At 47.1% G+C, this 18,730-nt stretch overlaps 1 protein-coding gene across 1 annotated transcript in view; it reads right to left on the bottom strand.

The window, feature by feature from the left end:
- Positions 1-18,730, bottom strand: part of SLC30A5 (solute carrier family 30 member 5) — a 427,281-nt gene that overhangs the window by 29,231 nt on the left and 379,320 nt on the right. The window contains exon 15 of the mRNA XM_085632130.1: positions 5,834-5,962. Within this exon, the coding sequence (XP_085488256.1) occupies positions 5,834-5,962 (129 nt within the window). The remainder of the gene's footprint in view (positions 1-5,833; positions 5,963-18,730) is intronic.

Here is an 18,730-nt window from a genome sequence, read left to right as displayed (position 1 = left end):
AGAAGCAACAGAAGTGCGCAAAGACGAAGAAAAGTGCAGGAAGAAGCAAGACATGTGCAGAAAGAACCAACAGAGGAGCAGAAATAGGCCTTGTTCCAAAATCATCCTGTGCCCACAACTTTTTCAGACGGGTACTGGTGGTAACTGACTCTAACTAACCAGGCCTAGAGCCAGTGCTATGCTAAAAGACACTTAGAATACAGTGAAAACACCTACATACACTAGGGAACACTATGCGTTGGGGTACCCCTGTGATTAGCATGACCTCTTCTGTAAGTCCCTAGTACATAATAGGTCAGGGGGATTAATTAAATTGAGAGATTAAGTCCCCTTGAATCCTGACGGTCCCTGGGATCCAACTAGCCAACCAGACATCTCCAGTAAGCGCCACAGAGCTGCGTTGCAGAGAGGTGTAAAAAGGGGCATGGTCTGGACCACCTCTCCGCAACACAGCCCTGTGGCACTTACTGGAGGTACCTGGTGGCCTAGTTGCCCCCCAGGGACACCCAGGATTGAAGAGGAATTAATTCCCCAACTTAAAATGCACCACAGGGTGTGTTTGCACACGTCACCTAAGGCCCCGCCCCCTCCCTTCACCACTGTGCAAACGCATCCCGTGGCGCGTTTTAAATTGGGGGATTAAGTCCCCTTCAATCCTGAGGGTCCCTGGGGTCCAACCAGCCCACTAGGTACCTCCAGTTAGCGCCACAGGGCTACGTTGCAGAGAGGTGGTCTGAGGCAACACCCCTTTTAACACCTCTCTGCAACGCAGGCCTGTGGCGCTTACTGGCGGCACCTGGTGGGCTAGTTGGCACACAGGGACCCTCAGGATTGGAGGGGAATTAATTCCCCGCCTTAAAACGCGCCACAGGGCCTGTTTGCACACATGTCATATCAGGCCCTGCCCCCTCCTTTCACCACTGTGCAAACGTGCCCTGTAGCGCTTGCAGTGTGTTTCTGGAGGGGGTGGGGCCTCTGGCATCGTGTGTTTTTCTTTTTTTAAAATTTTTTTAAGAAGGGGGGCTGTGTGGCCCCCCCTTCCTTTTCTATTCCATGGGTTCTGGGGACCCCATCCCCCAGGGCCTGACTCCTTTTTGTTTTTTTAAAACGGAATGGGGCCGTGTGGCCCCCCTCCCGAGGCCATATTTGGCCCCGGGGACCCCATCCCCGGGGCATGGCCAGTGGTTTTGTATTTTTTTAAAAAAACTAATTGGAGGGGGCTGCGTGGCCCCCCTCCTGAGGCCATTTATGGCCCCGGGAACCCCATCCCCCGGGGCATGGCCAGTGTTTTTTTATTTGTTTTAAAAAACTATTTAGAGTGGGGCTGCGAGGCCCCCCTCCTAAAGCCATTTATGGCCCCGGGGACCCCATCCCCCGGGGCATGGCCAGTGGTTTTGTATTTTTAAAAAAAATAATTGGAGGGGGGCCACATGGCCCCCCTCCCTGGTCACTTCCTGCCCCGGGGACCCCATCCCCCGGGGCCTGGCCACTTTGTTGGGGACTGTAGGGGGTCCCCAATTCCCCCACGGTCCCGCCAGCTCCCCGCCTCCTGCGGGAGCCGGCACTGCTTTTCCACACGGGGAGCTGCTAAGATGCAGCTCCCCGTGTGGAAAAGCAATCTGGTTTGGTTTTTGGACGAGACAGCAGGTTCCCTGCTCTCTCTTCCAAAAACCAAACCAGAGTTTGCTATGACAGGGCGGGAGCCACATGGCTTCCGCCCTGTCATAGCAAACTGCAGTGTCCCGGGGCTGGGCACCCCGGAAAACTGCAGGAGCCGGCCCTGGGGGGTGGCGGTACCCAGGGCCATCATTGTGAAAGCCCCGGGGGGTGGTCGTCCCCGGGGCTCGGGGGTCCGTTACAGACCCCCACATTTACAAATTAGTGCCCCGGGGAGGTGGCGGTCCCTGGGGCGTGTGGGGGGGCAGTCACCACTGTGTCATTACAATTCAGCCATACTGGAAAAGCCATATTTTTATTTGCCTATAACCTTTGACTAAATTACTAAATTCGCATCAAAGTTGGCAATCGCTTGGCTTAACCAGCTAAAGCCCTGCAGGCCAAATCTCATTCATATCCACAGAGGGGAAAAAAGTTATAAATTTAGGAGCAGAGGGTGCTGCAGAGTGATGAAAAATAGACATGTTTTCCCATTTTAGTTAACATAGGACATTTTGCTCTTGCCTACAGCCTAAACACCAAACTTGGCATGAAGGTAGAACTTTACTCAGCTTGTTGGTTTCTTGTAAATCATTTTAGTAGTTTTTGAGATCTAAACGTTTTAAAAAAAATTCTTGTATGCTTTAAAGGGTAACACTTTTTAGTCTCTGAATTTCTTTTCGGCCATCTTGAAAATTCCAAATTGATTCTTAGTCGCTATATTTGAGCTGTGGAAGAAAATTTGCCAGCCACAGGAGCGAGCAGGAGGAGGAAAGTGGACACTCTCATAGGTTTGCAACCCCAGTGGAGTGATGAGAGTACACAGGGGCATGGAAAACTCAAGTCTCACATCAGGAAAGAGTGTAGAAACCAATGTGCAATTCGCAAATCTAATAGAGATAGCGATCTCAAAGTTGCCATTTTAGGTGCTGGATTCCTCTACAATTTTCTCAATGAATCATAAATCGATTAGGCGTTGTAAATTTCAAGCAGTGGAAAGTTAATTTCACAGGCAAGGGGAGATAATACAATGAGTGTCCGAATCACAGGTCATATGGACATAGTGGTGTGAAACAAACATGAGGCTGCGGGCAGCAGGATAGGTACCAAATACTGTGAGCAGTACGGATTTGCTGCTGGAAGGTTAGGCACAGTTTAAAATCATTAAAAAAGAAATTAAATGAAAAACACAGTTGTATATATAAGAATTAGATATCAAAAAGGACTAAAGTTAACAAGCATTTGCAATGCAATAGGTCTCGCATTTGCGAGAGTTTGAGATACTGGCATTGCAAATGATAATGGCTTTCAGTTATGTGTTAAGAAAATATGCGGGTTTAGGCACCGCTTGCAGGTGTTCTAAACACATATATAAGTCCAACTCTCGCAATTGCGAAACCTATTGGATTGCAAATGCGTGTTTTTGGGGGTTTTCATATAGCGAGAACTCGACCCAATGATATTGGAGCGTTACACAAGGACACAGGCAGTTGAGCCAATGATGAGACTCGAAGCTGGTTCACCAGCTCCAAAGTCGGCAGCTCCGACATTAAGTTCACAACCTCTCCCATTCGTGTATCATACATAATCATTTACTAAAAAAACACTGATTTTGTTTGTATAAAAGCAAGCTTCCTTTTGGAAAAAAATGAATTAAATGGAACACTGACGTAATTAAATATCACCTAGGTCGATTAAATGAAGAGCTCTGCCACTAACAAAACTGGAGCAGGCTATAAAAAAATTTAGAGGACCAAATAAATTAATCACAAGTGCAACACACAACGTTTAATTAAAGTCAAACTACTGCTTTTGTCAATCCCTGTTTTTATGTAGGTCTGTCACAGGTTTGCGGTTTTAAATTACTGCACATAACATGCTTTGGTATTTAAAAACTTGCTGTTATTTAAACATGCTCGGCTGCGCCTCATATAGCTACTCTGTGGCACGGAAGTAAAACCGATTCCTGCAATGAAATGTTCTGCGGTGCAATGTGGACCTTTTCATTGAAGGGCACTAATGGCGGTTATTGAGATCTGGAGAGAGGTGCTGTGCGTTTGCGAGATCAGTCAGTGCTGTCTATGCAGAGAGGGGCTGGTAGGGTGTGGGTAAGGGATGTGTCCCGAATCCTCGGTGGGATGGTAGACTGGCACCCGATCTCTGTGTGTCCCAGCGGGCCTCGTAGAGGGCAAAAAGACGGTGCCGCACATATGAAAAGGAAGGAGCTGGCTGTGGCCGACTTTGGGTATGAACCCCTTGTGATTTACCTGCCAGCGCACAGCTGGACATTTGCTGTGGCGCCCTGAGACAGGGCTTAGATCATTTCTAGCCCTGCGCGCATGCTCGTTGCACACCCTCTCACTCCATGACAGTTTTAAAGATGCTTCTATATCGTACTGGGGGTGCGCACACATTGTTACCGCATGAAGCGCCTGGTTGAAATCATGGCCCTGAACCTGTAGGAACTGAGCAGCTGCACACCGACTATAAACAGAAACTGATTTCGTAATAATTGAAAAAGGATCGCATTAAGAAGAAAAACGTTTCACTTCCGATGTGTAAAGCAACATCTTTCCCTGGAGATGAACTTGGGAGTTTTTGTAATAAAATATTTTTACTTTCCTGGAAGTCTCTGTAGTTGTTCTTTTTGCAAAACACAACTCCTTTAATACATTTTAGGCATCACATGGTCCACTGGTTGATTCGGTCAGCAGATTCATGGGATGTTAAAATGTTTTTCTTAAGCGTTCTATCAACTCGTGTATGGATCATGAGACACTGACTTTTAGCGATTGCGGCAGATAACACAGTCTGCTGTACTCACGTAACAAGAAAAACAAGTGCTCACCAGGCAGCCACGGCAGAACAACGAAAGAACGCACGCAAAGTGAAAGTAATCATTTCGCGGCCGCTTTGATGTTGTCAGTGGCCGCGCGGCTCACTGAGAACATCAAAGCGGCCGCAAAATGATCACGCTGGCTGCCAAATGGTGCGCGCGCCCGGCGCACATGCACTGTAGTTGGCGGCCTGAAAGCACTGGTTTGCACTTCCAGATCCCCCTTTTACAAAAGCTCTTGCGAGAGCACCATTAACACGCTGGCTCAGGCGAGACCTAAAAACTGAGTTATATTTCTGGCTCAACCGTGGAAACGCACTGAAATACTTGTGACCATAACACACAACACACCTCATAACTCTCGCTGCCAACCATGGTCAGAACCCCAATCTGCCAACGGTACAGAAACACAGAAAAGAACTATCAAGTGAAGAACATGGTGGGCGGCGTCAGTAATGGCATGTGCTGTGTGCATTGGTAACCAAAAATTGTGAATTGCGCTGTTTTCAGTGGTTGAGCCAGAACTACAACTCAGTTTTTAACTGTGGTACTTTTTGAAATAAATAGTCTTATACACACACCTTGCTAGTGAAAATAATTGAAGTTATTTTCAGCATGTGTACTAAAACACATATGCACAAATATATTGCTGCAGTGCAACCTTGATATTACCATAGTAAAGCGTAACTGACTTTAGGGATCAAGGCTGTTAAATATACAGAAAAAATAACTGCAAACTGATTTACAACATCTCTCATTCTCTCTATTCATAGTAAAGCCCTGCGGGTGTTAAACGCCACCACAGATGAGTTGAGTTTATTTAATGATCAAGGTCTATTTGCTTACCCAACAGTGCCCTCATAGAGGATGTTGATATCTACCAGATTTATGCTTAAACATAGCACCAGGTACAACAAAGTTGATCACTGTTTCTGTATTCTACGCATGCAGTGCTGTTCTCATTACCTTGAGATCTTGTTTTCAAAACATCATACAATGTTCAAATACTTTCAGACATCCAAACTTATTCAATTTTGCCTTTCATTAAATAAACAACTTATCTGTGCAAATTTAGTACAAACTCCCTGGGTACTGTGGCAGACACTGACAAATATCTAGCCTTGGGCCTAATACCAGGAGACAAGCGGCTATGGCTACACTGCCATTTGTAATCAGATCTTCACAACATTACACCATATTAAAACATAACTCATTGGCAACAACTTTCGACTGCTTGCATAACTGTTTTACAAGGATGGCAAAACAATATTAATGGCTGAGTACTCTGAACTTGCGTAAGGTGAATTATACAAAAGAACATGATACAGTGCTCTGTGTTACCTGTTGGATAACTCTTTGCTCCACGACATCGGACATCACCTGCACATGTATGGTTCCTGCAACAACACTAGCCGAGTGACGCCAGAAATGGGGATCCCGGTAGGAGATGAGACCATCAATTTTCGGAATCTGAAATACATTACACTAAGTCACATTTTGCAACAAATTCCTGTGTATTGTCGAGGGGACTTCTTTTCCCAGCAAAGGACAAGTATTTTTTTTCACTTACTTTTCGGAATGAAAAATTGATATAGCCATTTGTGCTCCAGTTTATGGGTTGATTTTAGACAAGCAAAAGGATAACAGGTTAAAACATTGGATGATATGGTTGACCTAAATCCACTTAAAGAACAAAAATAGCCCTAAGGTAGTCGTAGAGTTTAAGATCACATCATTTTGCAAACAGGAATAGATCAACAGAAAACACCTGTGATTAAGACCACCACCTTCTAGACTGGGATAAGAGAGAGCACTCTTCTTAAGTTCAAAACATTTTATTAAGATTTTATAATAAAAAGCATGACCTACATTGTTTTTAACACGTTTTATTAGTTTCAAACATGAAATTATATAGTCATGGCATATCAGGGACATAGAATGTGACCAGAGTGTGCATCGTAACCAGACTATCAACAGTGCAATGTGAGGAATATACTGTCCAGCATTTCACATTAATCATTCAGAGTATAAAATAAACATACTAAACAATCCAACAAGCATGACCTACATTAAGTGGGAATACAAAGTCTATAATCATACAGCATAACATTACAGAGCTAAAATACATTGGTAAAAACAATCTTTCGTAAGTGACCACCAACATATAGCATTAAAAACCTGTATTTCTTAGAGGAGATAAAACAAGATTCACACATTTATTTGTAAAATGCAAAATAGATGAGGGCGTGGCCAAGAGGTCCGACATGGCGGACGCGCCTTAGCCAAGCTCCGTGGGCCCGCTAGATATCCTACAATTATCCTGTACATCAGCCTCCATAATTTACCCCTACCTGTCTCTCCCCGTACCGGATGCTTCGTGGAGTGGCCGATGTGTCGCTCTGGGACCTGACTGCAGCTGTGGCGATTGAGGTCGGACCAGCGCCACGTGCCCCGCCATTGCTGCGTCCCTAATACGGCCCTGCAGGGTGGTGCCAGATCGGGGGTGACGCTCGCGGGGGCTTGGCTGCTGCCTCTGCGGAGCTGTCCGAGCCGAGTGGGGCTCCCGGACATCGAGGACAGACCTTGGCACGGTGACTGCCTGGAATACAGCTCCTCCGGAATCCTGCGATCCTGGGGCCGGGCGCGGCCTGGTGAGCTCTGCAGGTCTTGCCAAGCAGACGGCCATCTTGTGGGCCGACCTAGGAACCCGGAAGCCGCAGTCCGCGGCAGTGACACCGCGCTACTACATCCCAGCTGCGGCTGCCACTGAATCCTCGTGGCTGGACGTCGTTGCGCCCGGGTGAGGTTGTTGGCTGGTCCGCAAGGTGCTGGGCGGATCCCGCGCAATATATGGGGCCATGGGCACTGGGAGCGTGACCTGGACGGCGCCAGCCGCCGCTACGGGGACTGGATGTTGAGAGGTCAGAGACTGCGGCCCTTGCCCCCCCGGACTTTCTCCTGTTGCTTGGGCACTTTTGCGCTGAGTGAACCACGCTCCCCCTGACATACTTGATGCAATCAGGGGTTGGCGAAGGCCCGCCTAGAACTGTGGCTGCATGGTGGGCCCTCCTCGTCCTGGAATTATACTTGGGCCCTTTTCTGTCCTGTATGCTCCTCTCTGGGGACCAGACATTGCTGTGTGTGCTGCAGGGTGGTGCGCAGGGGTGCCCGGCCCAAGCCCCTGGTGGCGCCCCCTCATATCGCCCCCCCCCACAACACCAAAGAAGGGATTGCAAGTGGGAAGTACCTGGCTGCCTCTATGTTGCTTCCCACAGGATTCGGAGCTGTGGCCCCTACGGACTCTTGCCTGCAGGGATTTGCTATTCAATATATCTCTTAGGAGCGAGAGGATCGCGCTGTGCTTTGCTACAACCCACTTCCCTAGGCCTTGGTTGCGGTGCACGGGGAATAAACGTGTCTGTTCGCATGGGGCCCAGCGGTGGCCGCCTCCTCCTCCTATTGTGACTCCGCGACATTGGGCTTATTGGTGACACCCAATAGGGGGGTGTGAGGGTACCTGTACGCGGAAGTGGCTGGGCTAGACCTGGTGCGGCCTGTTTGCTGGTTGCCTTAGCGCCTGTCTTCCCGCCGAGTTGGACGACAACGGAGGCACCTCTTAAAGGCTGCTGGTGCAGTGAAAACAAACGGAAATCTCTGGTGGCGCCGTATCTCTCTTCGCTGGGTCAGTATATGATCAATATCATTGACAATGACTCGGGACAAACTACAGAAACAGAGCACCCTGGATCACTATACGGGGCCTGGGGCACAGGTGCCGGAATCATCGAGTCAGAGCGCTGCCGGCCGGGATAATGCTGCGCTGATGGCGGCAATAACCCAGTCTCGTGAGGCACTGGAGGCTAAGATTGGAGAGGTAGGGTCGGATGTGGCACTCATTCGTCACGATCTCCGCAAAGCGGTAGATAGAATCACACAGGCGGAAACTCGCATCTCCACTGTGGAAAATACAGTTGCGTCCCTTAAGACGCAGATGACCTCTTTGGAATCCATTATGAAAGGGCTGGTGATCAGGGCGGAAGATGCTGAAGGTAGAGCACAGAGAAACAACCTTCGCTTTGTGGGTTTTCCAGAGGGATGCGAGGACAAGAATATGGAGCAATTTCTTGCAAAGTGGATAGCGAGTTGGATCCCCCAGACTGCCTTGTCGCAGTTCTTTATTATCAAACGGGCGCACCGTGCCTTAATGCGAAAGCCTCCGCCTGGGGCTCGGCCGCGACCTGTTATTGCCAGACTTTTGAACTTTCATGACCGTGACGCCGTCCTCGCGCAGGCCAGACTGGCTGGCAAACTCCAATTCGAATCTCATCATATCCTAATTGTTCCGGACTATAGAAGACTGGTACAGCAACGTCGCCAGTCATTTACGGCTGCTAATGCTCGTCTATGTGAGCTCAAAATCCAGTATGCACTGCTCTTTCCTGCCAGACTGCGAGTAGTCTACAAGTCACGGACCCACTTCTGTGACACTCCAGAAGAGGTCTTCGCCTGGACAGATGAGAGACAGAGACCCAGGCCACATACTCCGCCACCACGGTTCGATTCGGAATCTTCATACGGAAAAGCCAGGAGACAGGTGGCCAAGCCTAAGGTGAAGCCAGCTCACAGGTCGCGTTTAAGATGCCGTTCAAAGTCACGGAGTGCCTCTGGCTCCCGGGCGGCAGGTGCCCAGCGAGACCCGTCAACAGCCTGACATAGGGTTTGAGAACTTTGTAATATTTACTAAGCTGGTGTCACCATCTACGGACCTACGTGAGGCCTTCCCCCATAACTCTTTTCTCAGTATCTGCGACACCTACAGCGACAGATGCTTCTGCTGTTTTGAGGTATTGGGTGGGGGAGGGGTTGGGTTTGTTAAATGTTATTGAAAAAACTGTGTTACTCGCTTACTTATATGGTCTATATGCCCTGTGACAGGCCAAATCTCCACTCTTCTCTTAGATGCTTTCCACTTTGATGGACCCTGTTGGTAGGCTACACGTAGTCCGTTGGAATATAAGGGGGGCATTAGATAAAGTCAAGAGAGGTGCGATCCTTCGACAGGCCAAACGTGCTGCAGCTGTTGTCCTATTACTACTGGAGACCCCTCTTATGGGCACCAAGGCGCTATGTCTTGCTCGGTTTGGCTGTATTCAAATCTTTCATGCAGGGTTTACCAGAGGCTCCCACGGGGTAGCAGTCCTCATCTACCGCCGGGTTACATATACACATATTAAAACATGGTCTGATCCCCATGGCAGGTATATTATTGTTACTGGGACTCTGCATGGAGAGTACGTTACACTGGGCAGTATCTATACACCCCCCGCTTTCTGACTTGTTTGTAGAGCACCTGACGAACACGCTGTTGGGGTTGCCTATGGGCCTCTCAATAATAGGTGGTAACTGGAATGATGTACTGAGTGTGGCTCTAGATAGCTGGAGATCACGCGCCGAGCCAGAACCACCTAGAGGTACACATCTACAGGCACTGGTGGGTGACATGGGATGGATGGACACGTGGAGACACCTACACCCAACCACACAAGGCTACACATTTATTCGGAGGTCCACGACTCTTTCTCCCAGCTGGATTATATATTTATACTCAACGCATACTATTCTGAAATTGTTGCGGCAGATATATTGCCATGGGGTTTGTCGGATCACTCTCCAGTGTTCCTGACTTTGCGACCGGGGGTGACCCGCCCCCCTTTCAATGGCGCCTGTTGTCGTGGCATCTCCAAGACCTGCAATATAAATCACACATATGTCAGACAATTACGGATTATTTTGCCGACAATCTGGGCACGGTGAGTTCCGCAGCAAGTATTTGGGAGGCTATGAAACCCACCATTCTGGGGGCGGATATCGCGTATTGTGCGGCTCAATGGAAGAAACGCAGAGAAGCGCTGCTTCGGACTGAGGCCTAGCTGCTGGAATTGGAGCGGGGTTGTAGACGTGTGAACGGCGGGCAGACTCACCGCCAACTGCTCCTTCTGCAACAAACCTATGCTGACACGCTGCATGATGAGGCCAGACAGGCTTGGCTGGCTTCCCGCAGTAGAATCTATCAATGGGGCGATAAATCAAGTTCCCTACAACACCATTTGTGCCAGCGGGCCCTCCGCTTGATAAGTATTCCGGGTATTCTCAGCCATGACGGTCGTACACTCAGGGACCCTACTCAAATTGCTTGTAGCTTTGCGACATATTATGCAGAGCTCTATGCCCTTTATGACGCCCTACCGGCACCCTTGATCCGCCAATATCTCGATGGCTTGCCCCCTAAGGCCATTTCAGACGTGGCACAGGCAGTACTTGATGCCCCACTGGCGGTTGGAGAGCTGGACTCCGCCCTGGTTGACTTACGCTCCGGTAAAGCACTGTGTCCGAAAGACCAACATTCTTTATTACGCCCCATTTCATTGCTAAATGTAGAGGTCCACTTATTGGTCAAAGCCTTGGCCAACCGTATCATCCCCTATATATCAGAACTGGTCCACCCAGATCAGGCCGGCTTTATGTCCCATTGGGCGACCCGTCACAATATCCAACAGGTGCACAATGCAGTAGCGGCAATCGATCATCTAGGGGACTCGGCGGCCTTATTACTGACTGACCTAGATAGAGCATTTGACTCACTCGGATGGACCTACCTGTTCGCTCTTTTACAGGTAGGGATGCCCCCTATCACCGTATTTATTTGCTTTAGCTATGGAACCGCTAGCCTCATGGGCTCGAATCGGTGCCCAGGTGAGGGGCTTCAAATGGCCTGGGGATGGGAGGGGTGGGGGGGGGTGGTTCAGATCGGATCTACCTATGTGCGGATGATGTCCTTTATTTCCTTATGGATCCGCAGCCGACGGGAGCTCATATTCTCCGCATTATGCAGATTTTCGGTCAGCACTCGGGCCTATATATGAACGCTAAGAAATCAACTCTTTCATTCATTCGCGGTGGCTCAGATATGGGCACCTGGACAGAAGACATAACGCTGGCCACAACTGGACTGAAGTACCTCAGGATCTATATTTCAGACTCTCAATCGGTGTCGTGGAATAAGAACATTGCCCCCATGTGGACATGCACACAGGCAGAGATGGAGTCTTGGGCGCGTATGCCCCATTCCATCCTGGGTACATCAACAATATTCAAAATGGTGTCTCTCCCTCGCCTTCTCTACCAACTGCAGAATCACCTTTTTCAGATAGCAACCTCCCAGTTCCGGCAGCTCAACTCCAGGCTGAGCCGCTTTCTGTGGCACGATCAGGCCGCTAGGTTACCAGTTAAAACGTGGTTTCAAACAACCTATTGCAGAGGTATAGCGACCTCTGATGTTCAATCATATCCCACAGCATCCCATGGCTTATGGGAGATGTATTACCCCACAAGCTACTATACAGGCCGAAAAAGCTGTGGAAGCTACCACCTGCCACACGTGTGGTTTTCGGAGTGTGGAACGACTCAATGCGCAAGATAGGGTGGTGGAAACGATTGACAAGGGAGACCCCCCTTTGGCAGAGCGGCCTTATGCCGCAAGTGTCTGCGCTAGTAGGGTTTAAATAATGGGATGCCATGGGAATTTCCATGCTGGGAAATGTCATGCATGGTACCACAATGAGATCCTTTCAGGAACAGAGCACCATCAATACGCCATGCCACATACACAATTTTATAAATACTTGCAATTAAGACATGCCATATCCCCATACATTACACACTTAGAATCCCTTCCGGAGTTTAACCCTATTGAGGCAAAGGTCTTTATGGGAGATTTGGGAGATCACAAAACTGCTCAAATATACCAAACATTAGTGACAAACCTTTCCACGACTTTAGATTCACTTCGGGAGAAATGGCAGATGGTAAGCCCTTGAATCCCCGAGATGCGCAGCAATTGCATCTCGTCTACGACTTATTCAATTCAAGTATTTACATCGTACCTATTTTACCAGATACCGACTTTGGAGGGTGGGGCTGATAGACTCCCCTATGTGCCTGCGCTGTGGCGGCGAGGAAGGTACACTTCTACATACAAACTGGAGCTGTGCCGCGCTGGGCAGATTTTGGAGGGGGGTTTCTCACTGTTTATCAGCCATGCTGGGCTGGGACATACCTCTTTCTCCTAAACTCATTCTATTGCATATCACAGACGAAATTGGGGGAAACATCTACAAATGACATCTACTATTCTTGGGGTTTACCATAGCAAAAAGGGATATAGCAAGGGCATGGAAATACCCAGCCCTGCCTAAATGAGGCACTTGGAGGACTGGCCTTGACTAGTGTATGGGCCAGGAACTGCTAATTTTTAAGCACGGAGGTGTCTGCAGAAACACTTTAAAATATGGAAACGATGGGCGGATTTTAGGGGTCTCCTATTAGAACCACCTCCACCGCAACCTGCAGAATTTGAAACCATATAGAGATATATCACAGGATAGTAATGTTGTTACATCAGATGTGACGTATATGGGGTGGCTTGATGGACATGATCAGAGGCTTGCTATGCGGGGGTGACACACAGATGTTAATCATATTAGGGGCTGTCGTTTACAGACCAGAATGGTTTCCTTTCTTGCTTTATAAAGGCTATATAGAAGTCACCCGCTCCGAAACAGATATACTGTTTGACTTATACTTTTACTTCTTTGTAATATATGTGATTACTTTATTTAATTACTCAATAAAAAAGAGTCTTGAAAAAAAAGTTAAATAGATAAACAAACTGAAGATTCTTCACGAAGCAAACAAAACAGCAAATTTACATTTATCTTTGTTGAGCTATGAGTTAATGTTTTACAATTATAAATAAGGTCAGTACAAAAAGTATATTCTTAAGTATACGGAATAGGAATAATCTTTCAAATGATACCCTAAACATCAATCCGAAAAGGAGCAATTTATCCAGCGAAAAAAACAAAAATCATGCACAATAGTCTACCTTCTTCGTTTAAGAGCTATCAATATTTAGGAGGAACCACTAATTTAGCTTTAAACATTTTACTGGGGATACAAAATACATGAAGTAAAAAAAAAAAAATCCATAAGGTTGGTGGAATTGCCTCATTAAGTATCCTAAGCCCAGCGAACAAGCTGCAGCTCTGTTGTTTTTAAAGTGTTCCAGGAAGGTCTCTACTTTATCTCTGAATGGATGCTCACCATCAAAGGGCATGTAAAGGAGAGTTGCCTGGACATCGCCTGAGAAGTCAAGCATAGGAATGCATCATGATGGATGTGTGCCTGGATGGAGTTGTGTCTGCTAATTCCAGGTTACACTTCAAGATCTGTTTGGAGGTGTCCAAGCCGGTGTTGACCAAGTCCAAAAACGGCTTTTTGATTTAGTCTGGCAGTTTGAATGGCATAGGAGGGTGACTCTGCCCGAGGTGAAGACTTTTCAGCAATTGAGCACACCAAGCAAAAAAACATGGGGTTCAATTTTGAGGAAAAAGCTTGGACCGCTTGACTTTCTGATGAAGGGTGTGAATGGCAAATTGTGGGTCATTCAAGCATGTGTATATCACCTGGCAATTTAAATGTGGGCTGACAGGCCCAAAAAGTGTTTCTCCAACATAGACAAGTTCCAAAAGATGCTTACTTAAGGACCACAAAGGGCTCTGCAACTATGGTTGTAAGATTTAATTTTGGCCAAAAATGTTAGATTTTGCCTCTGCAGAAGGGATGTTTAACTTCAAGGCTGCTTCTGCCGTTTGTATTACCGTATAGTATGAAGAGGATTCTGCTGAATGAAGGCCAGAGAGAAAGAGATATACCCTACTAGAGACGTATCCAGGCCAAGATATAAGCCAATATTACGGGAAGTGGGGAGGAGGTTGTCATCGTATTGTATGCGGACATAATCTCTATCAGGCATAGCAAGAATCTCTGAGTCGGACCAAAACAGTTCTTCCATCCCCTGGAACCTAGAATCATCAAAACGTGCTCTGACTTTTTCCTTTGCTAATCAGAGGATTCCAGTTGACTATAAAGGCAGTGCCTGAGACGGCTCTGTGACTTGTGTGTCTGCGTTATTGAAAGGGTGATACTGCCTTCGCAGGTTTTTATTCTTTCTTTGGGCCAGGGGACAGAGTTCATGGAGGCGTTGAGTTAGAAGTTGCTTGGGTGTCCTCACCAGAGTCACAAAACCTGTAACATTAGACTCACCCTTAGAGGGTATCAGAGCCATCCTAAAAAAGTCCAGTATAGCCACACTAGAAGGCTTTGACTGGAGCAGAATCGGCAGATGGAGCAAGGAACTCTGGTTTCATTTTCTTCAATATTGTATTTTTCTCTGACAAGAAAGAGTATGGTGATGCGGAACAGCATCAAGACTTTGAATAGGCATAGTAGCATTCAAAGAAGAGGATTTCACTTTCATGGGGTACTATTTTTGTTTCCACGAGATGACCTTTTGTAAGATTGTTCCCTTTCTGGAGACTTAGAGGCGAAGAGGAAAGCTTTGAAGTATCCCCTGTATGTAGTGGCCAAAAATAGCTCAGCCTCATGCTCCCTGATCGCCTCCATTTCCAGGAGTCACATGCAGGGTAGTAAATGTCCTAGCTCAGACACCACAAGTGAATTTCATGTAGATCTGACAAAGACCTTTTCTTGAAGTATCGATGACCGGGTTTAACCCCATAAACTGCTATTGAAAAGCTGAGGAATTTCACCAGTATAGCTTCAGAACCACGTAACTGAGGCGTGGAACACAGGAAATGACACCAGCCTGCAGGGGGCTTTTTAATATACTCCAGATTTACCACATTTATGGTATAAAATTACTGGGGGAAAAGCTTCCAGAACAGTATTGATGGTTATTCATAAGTTGAGTTATCTGCAGGAAGATGTATCAATCAGAAACTGTGAAATATACCTCTTAGTGGAGTTCAGGGCTATTGGAAGCAAGGAGGAACTGGCAGCTGAATTTTTAGGCTTTGGGGGTGGCAAAGGAGCCTAGTGCTTCTGAACTCAGTTATTGTCCTAATAAAAAATTAAAAGTGATCTGTAACCACTCATCGAGCGGTAGAACTTGCAAAGTGCTAACCTAATGACATAAAGAAGCCCCTTTTGCAGAATTTCACAGAATTTAAAAAAGTGCTGTCTATCCAATTGCAAGGCTAAAGTGCATTAATAGCAGTGTCTCAAATCTGAGCTTCAAAGTTTATCAGGGCCACACAATGACATTGAATCAGATTACTGTAGGACGGAACAAAGGTCAGTGATAATACATTGGCTCACTGGACAGCCTTCTTTGTATATAGCAGGATATAAGAGGAGCCAGGACACATATAGTCATTAGTCAGTAACACTGCAGAAGATTGGAAAACAGAAAAATGTTGGTGAGGTTAACAGTTTGACTTGCTTTGTTCTAACATAGGGTTGACAGCGTGCTAAGTTATCCAAGTGTTGTCCAAGTCAGAAGTCCTATAAAGATTTGCTGTTAATAAAGAATAAGTTACTTACCTTTGGTAACTATTTATCTGGTAGAGACTACATTTAGCCGCAGATTCCTTGCCGGAAAAAGTATCCCCAGGTGCCAGACTGGATCCGGAAATGTTTCTACAGCAATAGCCCTGCGAGTTGGTAGAGGGAGCCGAACAACTCCATACGATGTCGCTCACCAGATGTTACATTTTTAGAGTCCATATAAGCTCTCCCCTGAAGCGCCGACGTCAGCTTCTTCCATGACTACTTTCGACACTAAAACACGCATCCATGTATAGAAACTGCCAATGGAAACAGTATGCCCAAAAAGAGTCTTCCTTTTGAAAAATGCTTACATGAAGCATGACTGGAAAAAAGGATTGTCATTCTTGGTCTCCCCTCTCTATATTTGTTTTTGTTTGTAGGAAAACGAAACGAACAAGGAAGCAAAGAAGGGAACTGACGAAGGGGAGAATCAGTTAACAGAACGAAGATGATGTATGGGTCTCTAAGAAAACTGCAGCTAGATCTAGTATCTACCAGATAAGGCGTTACCAAAGTAAGTAACTTATTCATCTGACAGATACGTCGAGCTGCAGATTCCTTACCTTAGAATAGACACCCAAGCAATACCATCCTGGTAAGAGAGAGCGCTTGTTACGATGGGAGGGGTGGAGGAAAAGATAATACCAGATAACTCGGGGAGAACCCCACACGGACCAGAATCTGCAGCCGTTCAAACACATGGGAGAAAAAGCATGGCAGACAAGACAAGTGGGAAGAACACTCCATATAAACATAGCAGTATAAGGACCCCAGGAAGGGAAGCCGGTCTGAGAGACCGAGGTGGAAGGATAAGGACAGCAGCTAAAACTACTGGACAAAGCTCCCAGCCATGGAAGTAGCCATAGTATAGGGCTCTAACGAATAGCTGATAAAGCATCATAAGCAATAGCAACAATAATGGCTATAGACCACGTTAGGCGGAGGAAACACTCTGGGAGAGAGGAAGCTCTTTAGGACTAAACAGAATATAATCCCAAGAAAAGAAGATATAAACCATATATTCAGAAAGGTATGAAATTATATACATATGATATAAAGACATAAATATATGAATAAAGAATTCACACTGTAGAAGAGTAGGTGCCCAAGAAGGGCACATATTCCACGAATAAAGGAAGAGGAACAGTCACCATATAACCCAAAAAAAGAGCAGAAGGCATGCCTGAAGAACAGCCAGGCCAGTAACGAAACGTGGACGTCGGTATCGGAAACAGGTCCGATCAAAAAGTGAAGGCAACTGCAGCTGTGTGCAAGGCAGAAGCAGAGGAAAAACAGGCCATGCAGAGGCATAGAAGCAGTAGGGTGACCGAGTTGGGCACAATGCCAAGATTCGGACTAGGGATGTCTACAAGGAGCAAGAGAGAAAGAGAAAAACGGGAGGGGGAGTGGGGGGGACGGGAGGCAAGAAGAACCCCTGTGCAGCATTTTCGAACTTGCACCGGTGCACCAAGCTCGGCATTTGGAGTCCCCTATAAGGGGTACTATGGCATCAAACATTTTGAGGAATACCTGAAAAGGCATACAGAAGAAGTACCCTGTCGGACAGGTGAAAGAAGCAACAGGGCATACGCACAATACCGTGAAAACACACCGATCAGAACTTGGGTAAAAAGCAAAGAACACTGTGCAGCCACCGGGGTAAACACCAAATAGGATCAGAAATTAAGACACGTCCCGGAAAACAACCAGAGACCACAACCTGTCATCGAAAGGATAACAATGCAAGAAAAGAAAATACCTGCCTTGGCAGGACACCACACCAGACAGCACGCGGATGGACAAGGGGAAAAGACTCACAGAGAAAGAAATGAAGGATACGATATCCAGCCATAGAGATTGGTATAGCAATCAGGGCTTAAGACTCTGACTATCCCGAAAATGGCAAAAAGAGGAGCCAGCTCAAGAGCCAACCAGATATTGGCCATCGAAAGGCATGTACCCTCAAGTTGGACTGAGCAACCTCAGAGAAGCCGGAGGTACGTTGCCAAGCATGCCGATGAGGACTTACCGAAAGAGCCATGGGCCGTCTGACAGAATCCGTGGTATCAATGCCACCATGACTCAGTAATGTAGCCACCTGACAGCCATCCTGGATCAACTGAGCAAAAGTGCTCCAAGAATCATCGGGGACGGAGGGGAGAAAGAGCGAGACCAAATACCACATTACATGAAGAAAACAGCCAAAAACACAAATCTTATTAAGTGACTGCAAAACGGAGCTGGCAGCAGAAAAGATCAGCCCAAAGGGTCCAGCCCTTTAGACTCCCTGTCCAGAGAGAACTCAGGCAGGGAGCCAATGTCTGGGGAGGCTGTAACATCCTGAACAAAGCTTTGCGGAGAAGGCTGACAGAAAAAGCAGAGCGGGTCTCCAGGGGGAGGATGGTGCCTATGAGCAATAGACCTGTCCACAGAGGACCTTGAAACGGCTTAGACCAAGTGCCCAACAGAATTTCAAAGAGGGTTTTACTGAAGGGAAGCACAGGCTCAGTCCTCAGCTGGCTCTGCTTAAGCACCCCAAATAGAGGATCAATGGTCACTTCCACAGAAGAAGCTGCAGCCCCAGAACTCTCCGCAAAAGCTGAGCAAAAGCCGAGCTGGCCTCTGAAACGAGGCGAGGAGGAGAAAACAGGTCTGAGAATGGGGAAGAGTCAAGGCCACTAGCGTCACCAAGGTCAGAAACCCAATGAAACTCCGGAGGAGGCTCATCCATACGAGAACGCACATCACCAAAAATACCCTTGTTTCATG

The sequence above is a fragment of the Triturus cristatus genome, chromosome 2_1, assembly GCF_964204655.1.
Source record: "Triturus cristatus chromosome 2_1, aTriCri1.1, whole genome shotgun sequence".
NCBI lineage: Eukaryota > Metazoa > Chordata > Amphibia > Caudata > Salamandridae > Triturus > Triturus cristatus.
The sequence above is the reverse complement of the archived record's forward strand: the minus strand, read 5'-3'. Positions and strand labels throughout refer to the sequence as shown.